The sequence below is a fragment of the Ochotona princeps genome, chromosome 15, assembly GCF_030435755.1.
Source record: "Ochotona princeps isolate mOchPri1 chromosome 15, mOchPri1.hap1, whole genome shotgun sequence".
Classification (NCBI taxonomy): Eukaryota; Metazoa; Chordata; class Mammalia; order Lagomorpha; family Ochotonidae; genus Ochotona; species Ochotona princeps.
Window position 1 is genome coordinate 13,820,398 of NC_080846.1, and position 25,383 is coordinate 13,845,780.

General features: G+C 45.2%; 1 protein-coding gene across 1 annotated transcript in view; it reads left to right on the top strand.

The window, feature by feature from the left end:
- Positions 1 to 713: 713 nt before the first annotated feature.
- PAH (phenylalanine hydroxylase) overlaps positions 714 to 25,383 on the top strand; it is a 46,222-nt gene continuing 21,552 nt past the window's right edge. Inside the window, exons 1-4 of the mRNA XM_004589597.4 lie at positions 714 to 773; positions 5,612 to 5,719; positions 8,604 to 8,787; positions 23,116 to 23,204. Coding sequence (XP_004589654.1) covers positions 714 to 773; positions 5,612 to 5,719; positions 8,604 to 8,787; positions 23,116 to 23,204 — 441 coding nt within the window. The remainder of the gene's footprint in view (positions 774 to 5,611; positions 5,720 to 8,603; positions 8,788 to 23,115; positions 23,205 to 25,383) is intronic.

A 25,383-nucleotide genomic window follows, 5' to 3' on the forward strand; every position in this document is an offset into this window, starting at 1 on the left:
GAGTGTTTATGTGACTTGTACTTATTGAATGCATTGCCTCATTTCTAGTCTTCATCAAAGAGGCTTCTCCTACTATCTCTTTGGAGTTCCCAGCAGTGAGGTAAACAGTTTGAGAACATATGGGTGGATTTCAACTTGGATTGCACTCACCTTTACTCTGGGGCTGCTATGCTGCGTTCATGGTGTCATCCATCAGTAGCTTTGTAAAGCCAAAACAAAGCCAGGTAGCTTGCCTAGTGGTCAACGAGAGGGACAAAAGCTAAACCATACTGAGACCTGACTCCCTTGCTGTGGGAGAGTATGTATATCCTTGTTACCATCAGACAGTAGCAATATGATTTCCATTGTAGAGAACCTGCTTCCCAGACTGCTGTGAGTCCTACAAGTGACAAACGTATCTGATCAAGCTCCCTGGGTCCTTCTCTCCCCCAGGAGTCCACAGGCTAGGGCAGTCTTCCACATCTGTGAAGCTCCCCTTGGTCCCTCCTCTACAAGCAGACAGCCTAGATCAGGATCCATCCGCAGGTGACCTGGAGCATATGACTCTGGTCCCCTGCGTCAGAACAACGCCCACTGTGCCAGGAGACACACAAGGAGACACCCTTTGGAACTCCTCCCTAATGCCAGGTTAAAACTCCCAGCCCCATGTGCTGGTTATAAACCTGCCTGTGACTTACACTTGGAACTGGAGGGCTCTCCTGTTGGGAATCAGCATGTCCGCCATTGTCCTGGAGAACCGAGGCTTAGGCAGGAAGTTCTCTGACTTTGGACAGGTGAGTCAGGGTGAACCTCAGCTGCTGACGTTGGGGACTCTTTTTGGGAGGAGTGGGAAGAAGAACTGAGAATTGTTGGTTTTCCTATTTCATAAACTCACGCAAAAGTCTCCATCTAGAAGATGATATTGTCCAGACAACCCACAAGTAATCTGTGTCCACAACAATTCCTTATGAATGGTAGAGCATTTACCTTACATGATTTTCAGGGGGCAAAAAGGTCTGTTGTGGGTTTGGGAATTTGGCTTCTACAATTACTATCGATCCTATGTATCTTTCAATCAGTCATTCTTCCTTTCTGTTGCCTCTGTTCTTTTCTGTAACTAAATGGGATGCTCCTCAATGATCTGGAGCAGGAGAGGTATCCTTTAGATCTCTTCTGTGATATTTAGAACACACCCTCCACCAGACTTTGAGGTGGCAAAGTTGTAAGAAACTGTCTACCTTTCACTCTGGGGAGGAAAGGAGATATGATAAAGGTTGGGGGATTGACCCAGACAGGGGGAAGGTGAGGCTAAAGAGGGAGGAAAATGAACAAGAGTTAGTTCTGAGTGGGATGTGAAAAGACTCTCAATGTGACTTAGGGATAGTGCCCTGGGTGTGCTGCACTCTCTGGGATTTGTTGTCACTCTCTTGAGAGGAATACTTGAAGACTGCACTCTTTCATTGGATTCATGTGCTCTTTTGGAGGTAAGAGTTCAAACTTCTGGGCTTCAAGTGTCGTGCACAGCCCAGATCTGGAAAAGAGAGCCATGAAGATTAAGCAGAAAGATCCTCGGAAGATCCTCTTCCAGCAGAGAGGATGGTCATAAGGGTCAGAGAGTGGGAAGCAATCTGGTTGGGGACTTACAGGGCTTAAAGCTTGTAGAGCGTTTGAAAGATGGAGAATCCCGGAGTTGCCATTACCAGTGGCTGGAGCTCTGGTCAAAAGAAGAATGTCAAGCGCAGTCTGGGACCAGGTCTATATTGAAAAGAAGGGATTTCACTTGCTGGAGCCTCAGCCTATTCATTTGAAAAATGGGAATTCATTTGAAAAATGTGAATTAAAATTTGTCCATATCCTAGGGTCCCCATGGGAATTAAATGAAATAATATTTGTAGAATTCATAGATTTCCTGGAACACAAGAAGGTGCCCAGGCATGTCTAGCCAGAATGGATAGGCTCATCCCATAAACTACATATTGAAACTTGGCAGGGAGAGAAAGCAATGAGTCCGGTACTGTGGCTGCTGCATTCTAATCACGGGGAGTTCACTGGTGTGGGAGTCAGTAGACCTGGTTCTCAGCTTTGGTTTCCCTAAACTATGTGCTGGAGTGAGGATACTCAGGTATCAGTAAGATCAAGAAGGAAGGCGTTGGACTAGATTTGTCTTTAGGATGCCTTCCAGCTCTGACAGTCTACAGAAGAGACACAGTTTATATCTTCTTACTTCCAATTCACGTTTACAGCCCACACTGGCATTCATTTTGTTGTAGCAGACAGTGGGAAGGAGTCACCATTGTTAATGGCATATGAGATGTCAAACGCTTCATACGCACAACAAACACAATAGTCCTTTAAGAGAGATTTGGCTCATTTATTTATCCAGTGTAGACGAAGTGAGTATTTTCTGTGTTGGGTATAACCGAATTTCTGACCTGGTGAAACTAGGTTCTAGTGAGTGGAGGAGACAATGAAAAACTAACTATAAATACAAGATTTTTGTGGAGATAAGTGCCATGAAGAAAACTAGAACAGAGTCATGGAATGTAGGTGAGGGGACTGTGATCATCAGAGCCAACAGGGAGGCCAGTGTTCAAACGTAGATCCGTCTTTAATCGCTTTGTGCACTTCTTTCCTATAGGAGATTGCTGGCATGTAGAAGCATAGACTGATCCCAATAGCCTACATCCTGTTTCCAATAGTCTATGCAAAACATGCAACTATGCACTTCCAACTGCCGTTCTGAAAGCTACTAAGATTGACAGGCACTACCCTTACAATACTGCTGCCAAAGCATACCATTTGTGAATTTGAAAACTGCTCTTTTCAAAGCATAACAGAATGGATTTGGTGCATACAACCCAAGGGGAAGGTATTCCTCCTATTGAATGTATTGTTCAGAAAAAATGATCAAATTGGTTTTTTTTTTTTTGTTTTCTGGATCCTAGGGATGTTTTTCTCCCTGCTCTGCTTCTTCCTGTATCATTTACAAGCTGATTTTGTCTGATTCCTACATATTCTCACCCACACATCTGTTAAAAACACTTAAGAACTCATGGACCAACTGAAATGTATTCTTGAAGAGATTTGCTGCCGTGCCTACCTTTGGATTAACACAGCAGTGTTAGAATCTGAATCCAAGTCCATTCATGGCCACTCCGTTTCTTACACTTGCCTGAATCTCCTTCCATTTGATGGCCCTATGACTGTGAGAGGTGGGAGCTATTGATCTGTCTGAGTCTGTCATCAGGAAGCAAAATAGACTTTCATGTTGCTGGACTGGGTTCAAGGTCAGGCTCTGCCACATATTAGCTGAATGCCCTTGAACCAGCCAGTTATCCTTGCTTAGCCAATTTCCCTATTTGTAAAATAATAGCACCTAGTTGATGAGGCTACTGTGAGAAGTAAATGCGCTGTTCTCTGAAAACTTGAAATTGCACTAGTTCCTGTGCAAGATCATCCTGCCTGACTGGAAAGTTCCAGGTTCAGCTTCCGGGAAATAGTGGACAATCACCAGCAATGACATCAACAGTAAACAGTAGCATTACTCAAAGTCGCATTTTTTATTTTTTAAAGAAGGCTGTGTATTTTCAGTGGCTTCTAAATTTTCCATGGCTAAGAGTCATCCAGAATATTTTTGCAAATGTAAATTTTAAGACTTCCCTGCACATTTTTTGTGTTTTTTAAGATTTATTTTATTTTTAATTACAAAGTCAGATGTACAGAGAGCAGGAGAGACAGAGAGGAAGATCTTCCGTCCAATGATTCACTCCTCAAGTGACCGCAAGGGCTAGTGCTGTGCCAGTCCGAAGCCAGGTACCAGGAACCTCTTCCAGGTCTCCCACGTGGGTGCAGAGTCCCAAGGCTTTGGGCCATCCTCGACTGCTTTCCCAGGCCACAAGCAGGGAGCTGGATGGGAAGTGGAGCTGCCGGGATTAGAACCGGTGCCCATATGGGATCACGGCGTGTTCAAGGTGAGGACTTTAGCTGCTAGGCCACGCTGCCGGGCCCTAATCTTTTGGTTTGATAAACTTGGATTAGGTCCAGGAAACTGAACTACAGCAAGGAAACCCAAGGTAATTTTGGAAGTGCAGTCAGAGGAACACTGATCGAGAAATAATGATTTACAAAGTTTAAGGGGATGAGGCTGGCTGGGCAAGATATTGACTATTACGAGTAATATTGAGTAGTAGTCTTACCTTGCAAGATGACATCATGATCCAAATAGCAATGGACAAGTACAATAGTTCTGTCTTGCAATCCACTGCTGAATTTCACATTTGCTAAAATGTTTGACTCCTCCCCCCACAACCCTGTTCTGTGTAGGGTATTGGGACAATCTGAATTAGAAGAATTCGAAGAATTTTGGCCTAAGGGTCAGGGGCTTCATGCAAAGCTATTAATGCAAGTCACTGAACAGAGTTTCCCATCTCTCATTGAGATGGTGTCACATCCATTCTGTTAATTGCTTAGTTCACTTACAAGTGCGTCATTGTTTTGTCTTCTCAGTCTATAGGTACACGCTGTCTACCAGCAGGGCAAACATTGAGTTTTCCAGCAACTCAGCCCTTATCTCACTCAGTTCTGTGATAAGTACATTTACGCAAGAGATCTTTGTTATTTACTTTAAGGTGTCATCTTCTGATAGTTCATTTTTGTAACTTTTAAAAAGAATTTTATTTGAAAGGCAGCGTGGCAGACAGGAACACACACACACACGCACCCCAAATGAAATTGAGGGAGAGAAAGCTTCCACCCGTGGTTTACTTCTCAAAAGGCTACAACAGCAGAATCTGAAACAGGCTGAAGACAGGAGCTCAGAACTTCCTCCAGTCCTCCCAAGCAGGTGGAAGGAACCGCAGCACTTGAACCTGCTGTTTCCCTGGTGCATTGGCAGGGACCTGTTTTAGAAACACAGTGGCTTGGACTTGAATTAGCATTGCGATTTGAAATGTTACTATCCCAAGCAGTTCTGAATCCACATTACCATAGTACCTACTTCCATTTTTGTACTTGTATGTATTTTTGTGCCTCTTTTTCTACAAGCAGATATTTCAGATTCTCGTGTATGGCAACAAGTTGGTGCCTTCTGACATCTTTGCCAAAGACCAAGAGGCCATTTTTGTGTAATTACCATACTCCATCATTTTACATACTTCATTTTAATATCTGATTTAAACTTTTCTTTTTTCTCACCTGACACTGTGCCTTTTATTAGGGTAAATAATAAAAAATTAATAATTTTTAAAATGAAGCTTCTTATTAGCTTTATTTTACAGATGAGAACACTAAAGAGGCTAAGTGATTTGTGCAATGTGGTCTGTGTTATAAATAGGAAAGAGTCCAGGACAGGTCTTTATTCTTATGTTACTCATATTCATGTATCTCTGGTCTTGGATAGTGCCTGGAATTTAGTAGATGCTTATTAAGTCATCAAGTTTATAGGGTTGACAGTGCATAGTGGAAGCTTCCCCAAGTTGGCAATTGACCCCTTAGCTTTCCTGATCATTCTATTGCCCTTGACTTATTTATTTCCCACCACACAGCATGCATCTAAATAAGCCAAGGGAGGCATCATGGGAAAGAGTTGTTAAGTTGTGGAAAACATTGTAACCAAGTGCATCTAATCCTGTAGGGAACAAGCTACATTGAAGACAACTCTACTCCTAGTAGTGCTATCTCGTTGATCTTCTCCCTCAAAGAGGAAGTGGGCGCGTTGGCCAAAGTCCTGCGCTTATTTGAGGTAGGTGCTTTATTCACGTTTGTCTTGAATAATGGTATAGCAAACATCTGTGAATATTTTTATTGAAAGGCCAATTTACACAGATAAGGAGAGACAGAGAGAAAGATTTTCTGTTTGCTGGTACACTCCTCAAATGCCTGCAAAGGTCAGAGCTGAGCTGATTCAAAGCCAGGAGCCAGGAGCTTTTTCCAGGTCTCCCATGCAGGGTCCCAAGGCTTTGGGTCATCTTTCACTGCTTTCCCAGGTCACAAGCAGGTAGTTGAATGGGAAGTGGAGCAGCTGGGACATAATTGGTGCCCATATGGGATTCTGGCATTTTCCAGGGGAGGATTTAGCCACTGAACCATCACATTGCTAGCTAACCCCTTCCATGATCTTTTCTTTCTCTTTATTTTTCTAAAGATGTATTTATTTTTATTAGAAAGGCAGATACATGGAGAGAAAGATCTTCTGTCTACTGGTGCACTCCTCAAGTGGCTGCAATGGGCGGAGCTGAGCCAATCTAAGGCCAGAAGGTGGAACCTCCTCCAGGTCTTTCATGTGGGTGCAGGGTCCCAAGGCTTTGGGCTGTCCTCCACAGCTTTTCCAAGACTCAAGCAGCTAGCTGGATGGGAAATAGAGCAGCCCGGACATGAACCAGTGTCCATATGGGATCCCAATGCATTCAAGGGGAGGATTTAGCTACTCGACCACTGCGTTAGGCCCAGCACTCACCCCATGATCATTCTTAACATAGATAACGTAGCAGCAGAGGAGAGGGGAGAGTTCTTGGAGACATAACACCTTAACTGAAGTCTGAAGGAGTTGATCAAGGTAAGACAGAGAAAGATACAAGCAAATTCTAGACTGAAAGAACAGATGGGACCCTTGAGTGATCGACCATCTGCCGATCTCAAGATTGCTTGAGCAGAGGCTGAGTGAAAGAGGGAACATTTAGGTAGGTGCATTATATTTATCAATCTAAGGTTTAGACCTCAAAGATTTACCAATGATCCCTGCGCCTGGTTTCGGGGACCAGATCGAGACACACAAAAGCAGTGTTGTGGTGTGTAGCAAGTTAAGCCTCCAAAAAAATTTTCAAAAAGAGTGAATTATGAGGGTCATTTTTACTTTCTAGTCTTGGATCTAGAGCAGGTAAGAGTAATAAAATGTTCACTGGTGACATTTTTTCCTCAACCAAAAATGAACAAAAACATTCTTTATATCCTAGATGATATTTTTATTTTATGCAAACCCAAAAATATAGATAATGATAAAAATATATATAACTCACTCCCTAATTAAGAAACAAAATACTGCTGAGATGACTAACGTCCATGTGCCTTGCTCCTCAGAGAAGCCTGTTCTTTGGAATGGCCTACGTAATATTCTTGGGCATCTTTCGTACTTCTCTTTGTTTAGATATCTGTCAGAGATATATGACATAGTTTTGCAGTATTTTAATCATCACGATTTTGACATCATACTGTAATCCTCTTTCAGTGTTCTTTCCTTAGAAAGTGGGTAGTAAGTGTTTTGGAGATTTATCTGGGTGGGTATATGTATTTCTTACTCATCTTCCTCTATCTGTATTTCATCGTGTAGTGACACTTTATTCATTTCCTATTGAGGACATGTAAGTTGTTTCCTTTGTTTATTCCTCACAAACAGTGTTGCATCAAACATTCTGTATAGGTCTGTAACTGATGGCTAAACAGAAGAATCTATTCCTAGCTGCTACGATGTGGCTAGATGGATCTGTTTGAGACTCTGAGAAGAACTGGCTCTTAAGTGTTCATTATGAAGTTTGGGCTACTGATGTGAGAGCTTAGGTAACCCACTCAGACAAAGATCAGGCTTTTCAGAACGTGGGGACAGTGTGCTGTGGGTCATTAGTGGCCCAGCAGGCATGGTTTGGCAATTTCTTCATTTGAGTTTAAACATAGATAAATAGCATCCAAAAAGGATGACACTGTTCTTTGTATTGTTTAGGAAATAATGTCTGTTTGTCAGAAAGCTTTGGACCACCTCTCTCTGGCCTTTGCTCCTCCACTTCTCTCCCTCCAGTTGGAGCCTCTCTGTAGTGTTATCTGGCCAGCCATCACAGGTGTTCTCAGCTCCAAACCAATGGCTACATCCCTTGGGGATGAAAAGGACGAACCAGTAGGAATAAAGTCTGTGTGGAGTTACTTGTCATTGTGTTTATTATCATGCTCAGAGGGTTTAATTTTTATTATGTTTGACAAAATAATACCAACAATAAAAATTGTTATTTGTGAAGGCCTCGCAGTGCCTCTGACAGGAAAGATGAGTTAAATCATTTTGTTATTTGCCAAGCAGCTGGCATCTTAACTTCCCAACAGACTTATATACATCAAGTATTGTTAAGACCAGTAGATTATAAATAGGGAAAATTAAGAACAGAAACCTGAGTGTATATTACTTTGTATTTCATTGTTGAAATAATTTAGAACTTACATGCAAACCTAATAAGTGCGACCCTTGTGGACCCTATTCAAGGAGAATACTGTTGCTTTCATATTATTTATTTATTGATATCCTACAGTGTTTTGTTTGGAAAAGATTTCCTATATAAATGTTTTTGATAATCACTGTCTTAGATGTTTAAACCAAGGCAAAGTCTTATTTGAAGGATGGTAATTCTAGATCTTTAGCAGATTTCTATGTAATTGAATTCTATGACATGTAAAGCATTCCTCGCAGCTTTTGTTAGTTAGTACTCGGCTTTACAGAAGAGTAAAGGCAACTATCCAGAATTAATGGGCTTAGCACATGCTTAAAGCATCCTGTTTTTCATTTCTATAGCCCATTGTGTTTTGCAGTGACAGTTTCCCACTCTATTGTGCTTCTGTAAGTCACACTGACTGTCCCCTCACTCTTCTAGGAGAATGGTATAAATCTGACCCACATTGAGTCCAGACCTTCTCGTTTAAAGAAGGATGAGTATGAGTTCTTCACCTATCTGGATAAACCTAGCATGCCTGCCCTGGAGAGCATCCTTCAGATCTTGAGGCAAGACATTGGTGCCACTGTCCACGAGCTTTCCCGAGACAAGAAGAAAGACACAGGTAAGAGAGCATTTCTGCAACACAGGATAAAAGTAACATCTTGTATGTTAAAACACTTTCTACTTCTGCAATAAAACATCTGAGATCTGGTGATTTATACAGAAAAAGAAAGGTTATTTAGGTCAAATTTCTGGAGATCCATGAACATGGTGTTGGCCCTGGTGAGTGTACCCTCTGGTTACATCACATCAAAATGGTTGGCTTCATGGTGGCAGCACATGCTGTTTGCAAGTGTAACACCCAGTTGGGAAGCCACAGAACAAGGAGGAGTTGGATACACTCTTGTGCTTTTCATTTAAACAGAGTTTTTTAAAAATATGTATTTTATTTACTTGCAAGGGGAATTACAGAGATACACACACACACACACACACACACACACACACACACACGGGAGGAGAGGGAGAGAGAGTTTTTCTCTGTCGCTTCATCCCCCAAATGGCCCCAGCAGCTAGAACTGGGCCAGATTGGAATCAGGAGCCAGGAATCTTTTCTGGGTTTCTTCTATGGGTGCAGGATCATCCTCCATTGTTTTCCCAGGTGCATTAGCAGGAAGCTGTATTGGTAGTGGAGCATTCTGGGACTCAGTGGCACCCATATGGGATACTGGTGTCAAAGGTGGCTGCTTAACCCGCTGTACCACATTCCCTGCCTCAGGAACACTCTTTTATAGACTCATTATTATGGCAACTCACAAGGGTCCCAGGAGAAGCATCTTAATCTCCTCCCAGGGCAGTGTCTCCTGTGTATATCCTAATTGAAGACAAGATGTCGAGTTACCACCACTGCATCCAGAGGACTCCTGTCCATGTCCATCCTACATGTATCAGTGCTGGAGCTGGTGGCTTCTTGTTTCCTAGGATTTCATTGTTACGTTCCTCTGTTTACTGGTCTGTTCTATGGAATCATGAAGTACTTGTGATGTGAAAGGCTCTTCTACCTATATTACGTCTTTAGAGTTTACCACGATGCTCTACACACATGTATTTGTAAATGAATGATTGTAGGAGTTGTCAAGGCTTGCTCTGGCTTGTTATTTATTGAGTGAAATGATGACCATAGCTGGCCTAGGAGAGGGCAGGGCAATAGAATGTAGAAATTATAAGCACGGGTTTTGGTTCAGTTGAAGTCCTGCTTCTTCCACTCTCTGATTACTGGTAAATGCCTTTAGTTGCTATGAAACATTACAAGGCTGTGTAAACTGTAGAACATAGGTATTGTTCTGATTCTGATTAAACTACAAAGAATACAGATAAGAGTCCAAAACATATTTGGGTGAGCTACTTTTTCATAGACCATTCTTTTTTTTTTTTTTTTGAGAAATAAAACATTTATTTTTTTAAGAATTGTGCAGAAAACACCCCATTTATCTTCTTTTAAATCTCCCATCCTTACCCTCAATTTCCCTATTAACCGCTTGCATTGGTGGATATGGTGAATCAATTTTGGTATATTGCCATAAACGAATACATCATTTATGCTCTGGACCATGCTTTATGTCTCATAGTACAGTTGGTTTTGAGAAACACAGTATGTGTAGATCCCATTATAAAGTCCACAGAACGGTTTTTGCTGCCCTACATACTCTGGGATCTACTCTACCATCTCTTTACTCTTACATCCTTCCTCTGGACACCACTAACCTTTCCGTTTTCTTTCTTATCGATCTATTTAGAATCATAGAGTATGTAGTGTTCTCAGGCTGGCTTCTTTGACCTAGCAGAACGTATTTAAGTTTCCTCCATGTCCGTGACTTGAAAGTTCATTTCTTTTTATTGCTGGATAATATTCCCATGCATGGATGTACCAGAGTCTGTTTAATCCATTCATCTCTTGGAGGGCCTTTAGATTTTTGTCAATTTTTGGCTGTTACGTGTAAAAATGTCACAAACATCCATTTGCAAGTTCTTGATGAGGCATACATTTTCAGCTAACTTTGATAAATAAAATATAACTGCTGAGATAGTTATAAAATATAACTGCTGTAGGGAAGTGCTCCCTACATAGATAGGATTATCTTGATTTAACGTTACACAATGTGCCCATGTATTTAAATAACACATTCTTCCATTAATATATACAGTTACTGTATGTCAATAATTAAGAGATGCTTTCAAATGAGAAAGATTCACTTCATAGAACAGGTCACTGGAGCGTTTTCAGAAGGGTACCTCTGAAACGTTTGCCGCATCGTCTGTGGGTGCAATCTAGGCAAGGAGGCCCGCCCCCAGTTTCTGTCCTTGCTGGGTGTGAACAGCCATCCAGAGGGGCTCAGGTCTCTGGGGGGCAGGCACTCGGAATTCCCTCCTGGATCAGCCCTAGCTGCCTTCTTTCCCCTTCGGCCTCTCAAGCTGCTGCTTCCCTAATGACTACCCTGGTCTGCTTTTCCGGCCACCTGCTCCCAACAGGAGCTGCAGGCCCTCAGGACAAAGGGCCTGCCAGATCCTGGGGCAAGCTCTGCATTTGGTTGGAGCAGGTGGAGGCCAGGCCAGCTGGGGCTCAGGGATAGGAAATCAAAGCAATTGACAAGCAGGCAGGCAGGTCCCTGGGGGAGCCAAGAAAGATGTGTGTAGACCAGCTGGAGGGCTGGTAGCCTGAACTGGAGGCTCTAACAGAGGGTTCCTAACTGGAATACAGCACCACGGTTTGGAGCCCAGGTCCATGAGCCACGGTGTGATTGTTGCAGCCTACTACTGCCTCTAGCAGAACAAAGATCGCACATTTCATAAATATGTGCCAACATACTATGTCCATTGGAAACTTAAAACATTTTGCTCTAATAGATTTATCAAGTCATTCACGTGAAGCACTGGGACCAGCACAGTATACCTAGGGTCTTGGTGATGTTTCCCTCGACCCTCATGGTTGCACATCCTAGCAGAAGCACAGAGCCAAGGAAAAGCCAGCCTGCATACAAATGCTTCTTCAGAGAGTCTGAGAACTGAAAATGACCTCAGAGGTCACGCAGCCTTACAGAGGCCTTAACCGGGCCTATGACTTGCCTTAAGGCAAACAGTTAATTCTCTGTGGATCTGGGCAAGAATGTGCCAAGGCCTGCTCTGTGCTGGGTACTGAGCTAGGAACTGCAGAAAGAAAGTGCAAAGTGCCTGTTCGTAAGAAGCTCAGTCTGACAAGGAGGTGAGACACCCAAACGAATACAGTAGAGGAAGATGTGCTGTCGTGGGAAAAGGGCTGATGGATTTGGCTTCGTTTCCATGGTTTAACTCTGAGAACTCAGCAAATGTAAAAGCAAAAATGTTATTTTTGTTTGTTTGTTTTCATGCAAAGGCATCTTGCTATCACTGCTGAGTCTACGCAGGCTGAATATGGCACAAACTCCATTCCCTAATGGGGCCTCTCAGCTTATTGCTGAAAATGCAGGAGAGCTGACATTTGAAGTTGGGGTGGGTGATATTTTATGTACTGGTGAAAAAAAAATGTTAAGCTTAACCGTCTAAAACATGACACATTTTCCTGAGCCTTTGGTTGGTTGGTCACTTCATTACTCTCATGGCTGACCCTACTTGACCTTAACTTAGTCATACTCAGCTGCTAAGGACGCAACTGATGCAAAAATAGCATGACCTTGCACCTGGCGGGAGAGATGAGCTCTTTGCAGTTCTGCTGTCACTTGAACAAAGTCTGAACCCAGAAACAGATTGTTTTAGGGAAAACAACTGCTCCGTGCAGAGCCACTGTCTCTGTAAGGCTCCGTGGGAGGATGATCAGAGGAAGAAAAGCATCCAAGTTGATCTAAACCTTTGATTCTTTCTCTGGACAAAATGCCCCTTTTAATAAGAGACTCAGACCTCAGGGGTGAGTCTGACAACGGGTTCAAGTAAGGGCTCTGAACCCCTCAAATCAATGAAGCTAAATCACTTTCCACTATAGTTTTTAAGCTATTCAGAAGGCCGTGTGGTTGATAGAAAATGAAAGTTGTTCAGTTTCTTAATTGCTAAAGGTCTCCACCCAAGACAGCTTAAGGGAAGGTTAATTATGGTGACATGTTAAAGAAACCCCAGCCTTCTCAAATGCCTCCTGGAGAAGCTGATGTGAGTTTAATAGGATTTTAATCCAGAGAGTCTTTTGAATACTTCAGGTCTATTCTCCTGGTTCCCTCTCTCCTGATGACCTCAAATCCTTCTTCAAGCAAGCATAAAAGAGCATTAATATCATCCATCGATCAGCCTACTAATCCTTTTACCTTTCTCTTTGAGTCTCCTGCATGGCATTGTATTCAGTGGGGGATGGAAAATGCCTACATGAAGACAGATTGTAGCCAGGGGAAGCAGACGGACAAAATGTCTTCAGTAGAATAGGAGGTCCAGGAGTACCACCTTTGGAGAAATTTGTCTGTTTAGTTATTTTCAGGCAGCAAATGGAGTTTTACTGGATTTTGTTCATGATGTAATCATCCTAGGTTGCCAATGCAACTGTGTTCTACAAAGAGATCCAGCCAGCCAGTCCTCCTTCCTCTTTCTTTTCTTTCTTTTCTTTTCTTTTTTCTTTCTTTCTTTCTTTCTTTCTTTCTTTCTTTCTTTCTTTCTTTCTTTCTTTCTTTCTTTCCTTCCTTCCTTCCTTCCTTCCTTCCTTCCTTCCTTCCTTCCTTCCTTCCTTCCTTCCTTCCTTCTTTCATCATCAGCATTACCATTCTGTACATCTTAGTCTTCTACCTGTCATCTACCAGTGATCTGCCTGTCTGTATACCTACCCATCTACCTTTCTATCTATCTAGCTGAGACGCACAATCATTGGGAGAAGACAAGAGCAACATTGGTATCCTTATTCATTCCATTTTATCACTCTCCTCTAACCCTCTTGAATTTTCTGCTTCAATATGGCTGTCCTAAAGAGCTGTATTGAGTAAGGCTGTTATTTCAGATCATTTGGAGTTGGGAGGGACAGTAAGATTCCTTTGAGGGCTCTGAGAAGCCCTATGTGGGGTAAAATGGTACATGGGCATGCATATGTATATTTTTAGGAGAGACTTTCAAGAGACCATGATTCCTAAAGAGTTAAAGATATTAAATAGAAGCTGTTAGGGATGAAGAGGGGACTCCAGATAGTTCGAGTTTGTTTGCATTCCCATCACCTGTGTTTCTCTCTCTCTCTCTCTTTCTCCTTCCATTGATCTATTGCTTCTCTCTTCTCAGGCCCTTGCTTTCATTATAAATCTTTTCTCATATATTTTTCTTTGCTCTGTGTATACATTTTATGACTAAGCTTATAGAAAGATGTTTGGGTTTAGGAAACAGTGCATCTTCAGGCTTGTGAAACAACCGAGTTTGAGGACCCTGTTTAGTCTTTCTGGAGCCTTGCTCCAGTTCTAAGTCCTGGAGGCTCTGGAAGTGACTTAAAAAAAAATTCAGCATTCTGACTCATCAAATCAAGAAGATCCCACTTAAGATGACATTAACCCAGGAACGGAGTATGGAGTCTCTCCGTGTTGATGTCTGGTTGCCCTCTGCAGTCTGTCCGAGAAGGCTTTAGTCGCTGGCAAGGAGAGATCTAAATGAATACTATTTCTGAAGCTCACACAGTAGGCCAGACCACAGCGCTTCATAGTAAGGAAGCTGAGAAAATTACAGGCAGGCTCTCATTCTGAGAGGAAATCCCTCATTTATGTGCCAAATAATGCTTTCAAAACTCTTTCCCTTGGGTTGTGTCGTTTGGGATTTGCTATAACCAACTCGGGTTGCTGGTGCCAGCAGATTGCATTGTTTTTGCTGTTAGCATTAAGAAGTAAGACAGAGGTGAAGTTGGAAGGCAGCCTACTTTCGTGGTCCTCACTGGTCCACTTCAGCTCCTGGGCTGTAGTTGTTTGTGTTCTTGAAGTCTCCTTCTACTAATTTATAACATGAAGTAATCTGGGTGCAAATAGTTGGTTTGTAGATTATATAATAAAATTTGTATACGTACATGTAAGATCCATGTAAAATATTGCCATTAAACATATCCTTGAGCCCTCTATAAGGATACTAGGTGAATCTTACCATTGAGCAAGTCTAGAATCCTAAAAATCCTGATCTTTGATAAAGAAAGGCCATCATGATATGCTATTTAGTATGAAAATACAGGGAGTTAAGCTATGAATACTTTTTTGCCATGGGGGAAGTTTATTTCCTGGATGGAAAGAGGTAATAAAAGCATGTGAAATGATTGTAACTGAATGTCGCTTTACCATCAGTGGTGGACTGAAGGGGAATCACAGGGACTCAAGAAGGAGGAACTCACGGTGTCAAGCACCAGGTTCTTCTGGGTTCCTTCTTTGTACAAGTTTGAACCCTGTGACCAGCTTCTCTCTAAAGTGGGACTGAGAGTCACTCTACCACGTTCTATGGCTCACGGAGAGAATCCAATCCTGACAGTCCTGCTGCTTTCACTCTCCTCGATGTTTTTGTAGCATTTGACAGAAGTTCCCGCAGGAATTCTCCCACTCTTTGGCGTTTTATGAATTAAACATTTTAAAACTCTGCCTCTCGAACCTTTACAAACCTTTCTCTCACTGCTGTTTCTCCAGAACTGCAGTCATTTTTTCCCACCTTCTTCTCTCTTTCGCATGTTGTCCATAAGTCACCTGGGGATTCACTCATACCCCTGATGGTGAATGAGCACACATTCAGCGTCATGTGCTAGGCTGTAGGATGAGAAAGGCAGACATGGTCCCTAGCCTCACGTACTCTATACTGGGAGGCCATTGCTGCACGATGCGATAACATATATGGCATGGATAGGAAAGCATTCCTCAAGAGTGAGTTAACAGGTGCATTGCTCCCAATATTGGGTTCAGACAGTGAAGGGGAAAAGATCAGGACCAGTGAAGACCTCCTGGAGTGAGATACACAGTCAATGTGAGGGGCACTATTTGTGTTCTATTTGGCCCAAGAAAAGTTTATTGTAATTCCAGGAGTCAATGGCAAATCACCATATCCCAGCGTAGTGTGAGCCTTCCCAAGACAAAATTGTGTATTTGAAATGTACCAGGGACATTGCTAATAACTACACTTATGGGACATGTGAGCTCTTGTAAGGGTTATCGGGGAGGTGGTTTCAGCTTTCGTGATTGGTTTTGATAAATAATTCTAAAGGGCTGTTATCTATTCATGATTTCACCTATTCCCATTCAATCACTCCTTCTATCCAATTCATTCTATTTCATGTTAGGGGTAAGTTTTATTCATGGGGTTTCAGGATTCTTACTTTTTAAAGATGTATTTTATTTTTATTTGAAAGGCAGAGTTACAGTGAGAAGGCGGGAGAGAGAGAGATGATTGCAGTGGCTGGAGCTGGGCCTATCTGCAGCCAGGAGTTCTTCCAGGTCTCCCACACAAGTGCAGGGTTCCAAGAACTGGGACCTTGCTCTGCTGCTTTCCCAAGCCATAGCAGGGAGCTGGATGGGAAGTATAGCAGCCAGGACACATGCCAGTGTGTATATAGTGTGCTGGTGGCTCAAGTGGAGGCTTAGTCTATTTTGCCACAGTGTCAGCCCCAGCATTCTCATTTTCACACACGGATAGAGAGAACAGATGCTTGACGCTGTAGTCGCCACTCCTGACCCCTGTCCTGACCACTGTCTACATGCCAATATTGATCCTAAAGAGGAAAATAAAGCTCTCCCTATTCTTTATCCTGCGGGATGCCAGCAAGACCCCCTTCTCTATCTTTGCAGGAGCCACTGAGGTCAACAGAGCTATTGCTACTGAGCAGGGCTCTAAGTTTTTGCCTCAGAGGAGACACCGAGGAGTCTGGGAGGAAGGCAGGGGAAGCATCGTTCTATTCTGAGCACAAGAAATGAAGGATTTATTGCTCTGCTTGAGACAGATTGGAGGCGAGCCTGGGTGCCTTGTTGGCTAAACCCTGGGGCTGCTGAAGGCCTGATGGAGGAGGGGCATAGATTAGACTTCACCTGCACCCTAAACTGCTGTGTAACTTTAATGGGTCTGCCCTGACCCTCTGGCCAGGAAGCAGGAGCTGTGCAGGAAGCAGGCTCCAGCCAGGCCCATGGGCCTTTTGGTCAGGAACACTCTTGGGCCAGCAGCCGCCACACAGCCTCCTGGCTGAGCAGTTGACCCCAGCTTAATGGGACCACGACGTGGGTGTCCAGAGCCAGCTCTCCAACGGGCTACTTCCTCTGCAGCCAAATCAATATTTATTAATGATCTACCCCCCTGACTCCCCGGGGCCCTCTGGCTTCACAGAGGGTCTCTGTTATCTGTTGTACCAGCCTGCCCCAGTCATTCATTAAGTGCAGGCCCAACAGTCCGTGGAGGGGCTTACAGAGGCCAACCCACCACTGAGGTATTTGGCAAGGTCATTCATGAGCTAATCTGATTGAACTTTTCCAAAGAGAGGCCTGGGTTGCTGGGGTCAGTCTCTATCCCCAGCTTTGTAGGACCTGGATGAGGAGAGGGACTTGGCTCATTCACAGAGGAGAAAGCTGATGTGTAAGGCAGAATGTGGGTATTCGAATGTTACGACCTCTAAAGAAAGCGGGTTGGGATTGGATGGGGTAGGGGAGTAGGAGCCAGGCTGTCCTAGGGACCTTCCTCAAGCCTGCTGAGGGCATCCTTACCTGCTCCAGGTGAGAGACCAGGGATCTCAAACAAAGGAGACCCTGTTTCACATCTGTTCCAAGCCACACAGAACTCTTCCGCCTGTGTAAGTGCATTTACTTAGCTAGACAAGGCTCCTTGGGGTTTGTTGGGTGGTCCAAGTGTAACAGAAGACAGCACAGATTCACCTGCCGTGGGTCCCTTGCTTCCATCCCGAACCACGAAGGCAGGTGAAAACTCTGTGGCTTCTTCCACTTCGCAGATGAAGAGCTGGAGTTTCAGGAATCAAGTATTAGCCCAGCCTCTTTTAGCTTGTGGATGTTTGAGCGCAGGTCTGTTGGCTTCCGGCTGAAGATGTGCACACCCTTGATGCAGCGGAAGGTATCAGTATAAAAGCTTGATGCTGATATTGTCTGGAGCTCATCTGTGGGACACCGATCTTCCACTCCCGAGGTCCCCACATTGCTTGCTGCAGAGCCCTGCACAGCCAGGAAGTGAGCTGCCTTGCTCCTTGTCCACTCCGTTCATGATTCTCCTCCTCCCTGCTCACCTGCAGGACAGCTGGAGGACTCTGTCTCTTCATCGTTAGAGCTGGCCTGCACCCTCCTTCCATCCCAGATGACACAGGCCTTGACCTCAAGTGGTACCTGGGGAGAAAGTAGGAACAGATCCCAGGTAGGCCTGGGCTGCTTCCTGGGTTAAGTATGCTATCTCTTAACCTCCTGTATTGATAATGACAATGATAACGACAATGATAGTATTGATAATAACGCTACTGAAAGACTTCAAACACCTGCCATGTGCTGAGCACCGCTCTAAGCACTGTACGTGCAGGAGCACAGCTTAACCTTCCCATCAGCATCCCAAAGGACATAGTTTTGCAGCATTTTGTAGATGCAGAACTAGGGGGAAAGGAGGCCGAATAACTGGAACAATATCTTAACATCATGAAGTAGCAGAGTAAGGTTGGAACAGGAGTCCATGTGGTTGAGGCCACCAGCCTGCCTGTGGCTCGGGACTCTGCTACATCAGGATGGGGTCACATGGCTCTCTCCTCTGTGAATGAGCCAAGTCCCTCTCCTCACCCAGGTCCTACAAAGCTGAGGATGGAGACTGACCCCAGCAACCCAGGCCTCTCTTTGGAAAAGTTCAATCAGATTAGCTCATTTTCTTTTTCTTTTTTATTCATTAATTACATTGTATTACATGACACAATTTCATAGGTACTGGGATTCTCCCCCCTTCACCCCAAACCCTTCCCCCATTGTGGATTCCTTCACCATGATGCATAACCACAGCTCAGGTTCCGTTGGGATTCCCTAATTAAAAGCTCACACCATACAGAGTCCAGCATCCCACTGTCCAGTCAAGTTCAACGGCCTCTTAGGGAGGCCCTCTCAAGTCTGAAGGCAGAGCCAGCAGAGCGTCACCTCGATCAATTAGAAGCTCCAACATATCATCAGCAACAGTCCAGGTACGATGAGGCCGGTGCAGAGTCCACTGATTGACATAGTCCATCTTAGAGTTTCCCCTTGTCCAGTTTTCCGCTGGAAGTGTATAGCTGAGGTGGTTGATTGATCTACTCCATCTTCCATCTTTTCTTGGTTAATGTTTTGATCCCTCCATTTTGTTCAGGGGAATCCCCAAAGAAACTTTGAGGTGTTCCCAGTCCAGGCTCCTACATGCACTACTAGTAAGCACAGTGCCCGCCACAGTCCATCACTGCAATCAGCTGGTGGTTGTAACCCCTGGGTTGGATCTATTCTGAGCCCCGACCTCCATTGGAACCAATAAATATTGTAGCTCTCCCCAGCTCTGCCCATCACACACTCGTCCCTCACCTAAACCAGTGGGAGGTGTGCTGGTTGGGTGCTGCATTCCCTACTGGCACAGGCCATTTCGCCTTGGCATTTTGTGTTTTGTACTGTTTTTTTATCGCAACCAAACCTGGCCAGGCAGATTAGTTCATTTTCACGTGCTGCTTTGGGTGTCTTCACAGTTTCTGTGACAAGGTCCTGAGTGCAGACATGGGAGGTGGTGTCTGTTTGATTCGAATCGTTTGAGTCTTTTCACCTCTTTCCAATTCTCCCGCCCAAGAGACCTGAACTAAGCCATGTGACCCGGTTGGTATTTTATCCAGAGTTGGAAACGTGCTGATTTTGCTGCCCTCTGGTGTTCGTCTGGGGTATGGCCAGAGACGCTCGGAGCAAAGGTGAGGCCAAGCGGCTTCAGCTTGCGCAGTAGGATGTTATTTCTCAGTGAGTCACGAAGGGCAAAGGGTGGAGGTGAAGCCAGAGTCACGTCCCAGAATTTTCTCCCTTGAGTCTGTAGCATGTATTTTAAAAGGGCATCATTTGGGTAACAGGAAAAACAAGAGATGAAGCAGGTGTTTGGTAAAGTGAGGAAAGTTGGTCCAAACTCCTGAAATCACGTGGGAGACCAGACGCAGCTCTAGGTTCCTGGCTCCTGGCTTTGTCTTGACTTATCTTCAGACACCGCAGCCACTGGGGAGTGAAGCGGTGGGTGGGGGGGCGAAGATTTCTCTTTCTGTGTCTCCTTATCAGTTTGTCTTTCAAATAAGTAAAAATAAATCTTTTAAAAGATGCCACTCAGGACTCTAGCACCCCAAATTGGAGCTCCTGGGTTCAAGTCCCAGTTCTGCTTCTGATTTCTGTTTCCTGGTAATGTACACCTTGGCGAGCAGCAGATGAAGGCCCAAGTACTTCATTCCGTACCAAGTGCATCTCCCACGCATAGAGTAGGGAATTTTAGGCTCCTGGGATTGGCCTGAACTAGTCTCAACCATTGAAGGCCTTTGGTGACTAAGATTGCAACCTCTCCGCCTCCCTACCTAATCAAGCAAAAAAAAAAAAAAAAAAAAGATATAGCAAGTATTTACAAGGATGTGGAGAAGAGAAAATCTTTGTACACTTTTGCTGGGATATAGAAATTGGTATAGCGTCTACAGAAACCAGGCTGGTGATTCCTGAAAAATTAGCAGTGGAACTACCCTATAATATCAGAAATACCACTCTAATCCATTTATCCAGAGGATGTGAATCAGTGTTTGAAGAGAAGCACCTAGTCTCAAGTTCCCAGCATTTGTTATCGCAGCAGCCAGAACACATACAGACAGACAAATGGATAAAGCAAGTCTGTCTGTCCATCATTTATCTATCCATCTACGCGTTCACTTATAACAGAATGTGATTCAAACATCAGGGGGAAACAAACCCTGCTGTTCTCAGTGACATCAATGAAGCTGGAGGGCATTATACTGAGTACCTGGTGACCACAGAGCTTCGCCAGCCATGGAACAGGCCAGACTCCAGGACAGGGAGCTTGGGTAGGAGTTAGGTGATGAAAATGAGAACCAGGTTCCATAGCAGGTGGATGGAGCATGATGCTGAGCCCCCCCAGCGTTTCAGCATCTGGGCCAGAGAGGTCAACCCAGGGACTTACCCTCCCTGGTTCTCACTTTACGTATATATGTATGTATATACATATAAATGGGGCCTGATAGGAATGCGTTCCTTCTGAGGTTGCAGTGAGGGTGAAGGAGTCAGTACATGTGAGGTGTGTAGGGGAGTACCAGGCATGTAGGCTGTATGTAAGGACTAGCTGGAATTAGGACCAGTACACCTGTTAGTGGCATCCATAGGGAGTGGGTGTGCTTCCTGGGTGTGAAAGTTTTGAGTGGAAAATGCCAAGCATGTTCCAGAGCTAGCCCTGAGCTGTGTGGCAGAGGCTTTTCAGGAGTCGCAGGATGGGCTGGCAGTCAGGACCGGAGGCAGCATGGTTAGCCAGATCCCAACCCTTCTGTGTCTTAGTTTCTCAGTTGTCATATGGGGACACCAACAGTAGCCACTGCACAACTGTTTGCTTGTTTTTTAGAAACTGAGTTGGAAAGATGGTTTTGACAGTAGAAATATCATGGCAGAATTTCTTCATTAAAAAGATTTATTTTTATTGGAAAGACAAAGATACAGAGAGAAGGAGAGACAGAAATATGTTCCATCTGCTGGTTCACTCCCCAAATGGCTGCAATGGCTGGAGCTGAGCTGAATCAGAAGCCAGGATCCAGGAGCCTCTACCAGGTCTCCCACACAGGTGCAGGGTCCCAAGGCTTTGGGTTATCCTTCTCTGCTTTCCTGGGTCACAAGCAGGGAGCTAGTTATTCTGTTATAGGTGAATAGGTAGATGGATAGATAAATGATGAGCAGCCCGGACACGAATCAGTGCCCATATGGGATCCCGGAGCTTAAAGGGGGAGGATTATCCAGCAGAGCCAAGGCATCAGGCCTCAGGTAGAGTATTTAGAAGTGCACTGTGTTGGCTTTTGTAATTGGCATCGGCAGTGGGTAGCTTAGCTTCTCAGATACGATCTGAAGGGACAGTTACGACAGCCTAGATAACCCTTAAGTTCATGGGTGGCACTTCCCCATCTTTTCCACTAGATGGCACACATGTTCTTTCTCATCCACCTGGATAAGTCAGATGCAGAGATTACAGTTATAAGGTGGAAAACTATCTTGCTTTGCCTTTTACTTCTTACATAGTCCTCCCCATAAAGAAACTACTGTGCCACAAACGCAAAGCCCAGGCCTGATACACAATACGGCTTCAAAAAAAATTTGCCGTTCTTCCTTTGTTGTAATATCCGTTTAACTGAGGATGGACCGAAACAGAGCACAGGTAGAACCTTGATGCTGAAGCCTGCTATGGATGGAAAGCTCATCTTTCCCCCAACCTTCATTTAGAGGAAGGCTTAGGTGCTCTGGTTGCCTTTCTTGGCCTCACTGTGGTTTGGTCTCTGGATTCTCTCTGGCTCTGTGACTTTTGTATTCCCTATGTAATACCAGTCGTTGAGTTTGTCAGAGCCTCATTTCTTACAATAACACCTTTCTCATTTTGGGATGTTTTAGGGCCAGCAACTAGCTACAGAAGACATCCTGTGGATGGTCATTCCCGCTGTCAACTCATGGGTAACTTTGTTAGCTCCTTCTCTGTCCTCCCCTCTTTCCCCACCTCCCTCTCTCCTTTTCCTCTAGAACTACCAAGCACTCACGTTTCCTACCATCAGCCAGCTCACATTCCAGTGCTTTCAGGCCTCTCTTCCTTTCTGGGACAATTCTGTCTCAGTGTATCTGCTTTCCTGGAAGCCATGGGAAATGGGGTACCATCCCCTTTCTCTGGGATTCTTGTCTCTGCAGGAGCTCACACCCAGGGACCAGGTGACGCAGGTCCCATCTCCTCCCTGACTGTGCTTCCGCAGGAACAAACCCACAAATTCCGCAGGCTCTGCAACACATCTTCACCCCACCCATGACCTGGACCCCTTTGTCTGCTTTCTCACTAGCCGTCCCGGGTGCCTGGGGCTGCTGGGTGGGGACCCCAGGGAGGGACAGAGCCTCAAATGCTCATCCTTGGTGACAACAGAGCAGCTTGGGTTTCGTGTACTCCGTATCTGGGGCCCACAGCAAATATCCTGGTACCAAAGGAAACCGCTGAGTCCAAGTCTTGTGCTGGGTGAAGGAGAGGAGTTCTGAAGGTATGGTTACAGGGAACTTCCAGCAAAGAGAATATTTGGGGAATGCACTTTTAAACCATCTTCCAAGGGAAGTGGAATTTCCGTTTTCAACTGTAGTGATTTGGGGGGTAGGTGGAACCCGCTTCCTAATACCCATGACCAGGCTCTGACGCTGACCCAGCATGTGTGAGCTCAGAGAGGTCTTAGGCTTGTGTCTACTCAAGACTTTATTTTTATGTGTTGTAGTGCCCTGGTTCCCCAGAACCATTCAAGAGCTGGACAGATTTGCCAACCAGATCCTCAGCTACGGAGCAGAACTGGATGCTGACCACCCTGTGAGTCCTGGTCCTTAGAACAAGGTCCTTTTGGTTCTTCCCCCTCCCCGCATCCCCGCCTTCACATCCTACTTGGGAACATGGTTGTTGAGTTATTCCTTTAGTCAGGACTGGGAGATCAAAAATGAACGAGACGATCTCAGCCATGACCATTATTATGGTCACCATCATTGTTAGAACAAATGTGATCCCTGTCAAGAAGCTGTTGTGTCTCTATGATGCATGTACACACACACAGGCACACACATGATCCTTATTTTTACATATGTTCACTTTATAAAAGTGTCAGTCGAGGACATGGGAAACACTAAACTCCACTAGCAACTCTGCCCTCTGCAGGAGGCAATGGGATTAGCATCAATGGAATTGGACTGTTTTTGTTTCATATTTATTTATTTATATTTGGAAGGCAGATTTACAGAGAAGAGGAGAGACAGAGAGAGAAATTTTCCATCTTCTGGTTTACTCCCCAAATGGTTGCAACAGCCAGAAGTGAGCCAGTCCAAAGTCAGGAGCCAGGAGATTCTTCTGGGTCTCCCAAGTGGGTGCGAGGGCCCATGGACTTGAGCTTTACAGGTCAGAAGTAGGGAGCTGGATCCCAAGCAGAGCACTAGAGCTGGAGCCTGATGGGATGCCGGGGTGACAGGTGCAGGATTAGCCTGTTGAGTCACCACACTGGCCGCAGGGATTGGATCTTATACCTTAGTAGAAGATGACAAAAATGCATAACGCAAAGACAGAGTTCTGAAAGTATGTGGGATATGGTGGGAACGGCTGGCGAAGCGTGAGATGTATGTGAGAGTGAGTTGAAGCAGGAGTCTGGCTTGCAGTTGGATTTCTGTCAGACCATCTTCAGCCGCTTTCCCAGGCAGTGGCATTTTATCCTAATTAGGATAAAATGGTTAGCAGTGCTAACCAACCCTCGGCAGCACAGCTTTGTGAGTCTTCAAGCCTTTTGCTATTGCTGTAGTAGCCCTGGGGAGAACATCCTGTTCTACACCTCTCTGTGTGAGCTTCCTGTGGGCTCCTCAAATGTTAACCATGATATGCAGCCATCCTTAAGCCAAAGAGAGAAGTTGTGTAGAAACCTCCGTGGACATGACACTTAGACCCCCCCTTTCCAAAGGCCCAAAGGCACACTGGCCTGAGTTTCACTTTTCTGTCTGTGATGTGGTCAGGACCTGTGGTGCCCAGGGTGGCAAGGGCTGCCCTGCTGCAGGGCCCCCTTCTTCAGGCCTCTGCCTGTTGCCTCCTGGTGACAGCCCTATAAGTGGAACAGCTCCAGGGATGTCTTCTCTCGGCAAAGTTCTGTAATGCCTTGGACCCCGCCGGTGGGGTCTACCCATCGGGGTACTTGTGTCTCTCACTGCGCCCTTTATTCCTGCCCTGACTCGATTTCCCTCCCATGGGCCCTCTGACCCTTCACTCCCTGCTTCTTCGTGACAAGAAGCCAACCAGAGAGACAGACATTTCCTCCCGCTCAGCCTGTGTCCTTGCAGAGCAGCCTGACTGACCTTAGAATTCTCTGGAATTCATTTCTCTGTGCAAGCTCAGCCCAATCCTTGGCTCCCTGGCCTCATTGTCAGGATTTTTTTTTTCATAAAAATGCAATTTATCAGGTACACAGTCCCCTGAAGAGGAAGCACCAGGCTGTCTATGTTCCTTGGTTTTCGACACAGGCCAAGGTCAAAGCAAGCTGTCAAGGCTGCTCCCCCACAGCCCTGCAGGTCCTGCATGCCTGGCCTCTGGGTGGGGGGGAGGACTGCAAGCAGACACCAGCCTCAAGAGTGAAGAGGGTGTTCTTCCCAAAGGACCCTCTGTTCTGCTCTGCCCCTGTGTGTTCCGTAGGCTCTCTCTGTCCCCGACCTCCTGCCCTTGGCAGCAGGCACTGATGTTCGACCCAATGTCTCACATCGGGGACTACAGGACAGCCCACACGTTGGGAAATGAAGTTAAAGAAAGGATTGTTCTCAAAACACAGGGTCAAGGGCATTTGCCTCTCAGCTTGGGCTCGGTGGGAACACTCACCAGGACAGTTATGCCTCCCCCTGTCTGTGCAGCCCCCCGCCTGTGCAGCCCCCCGTCTGTGCAGCCCCTTGTCTGTGCAGCCCCCTGTCTGTGCAGCCCCCTGTCTGTGCAGCTCCCCGTCTGTGCAGCCCCCCTGCTTTGGTTGCCAGTC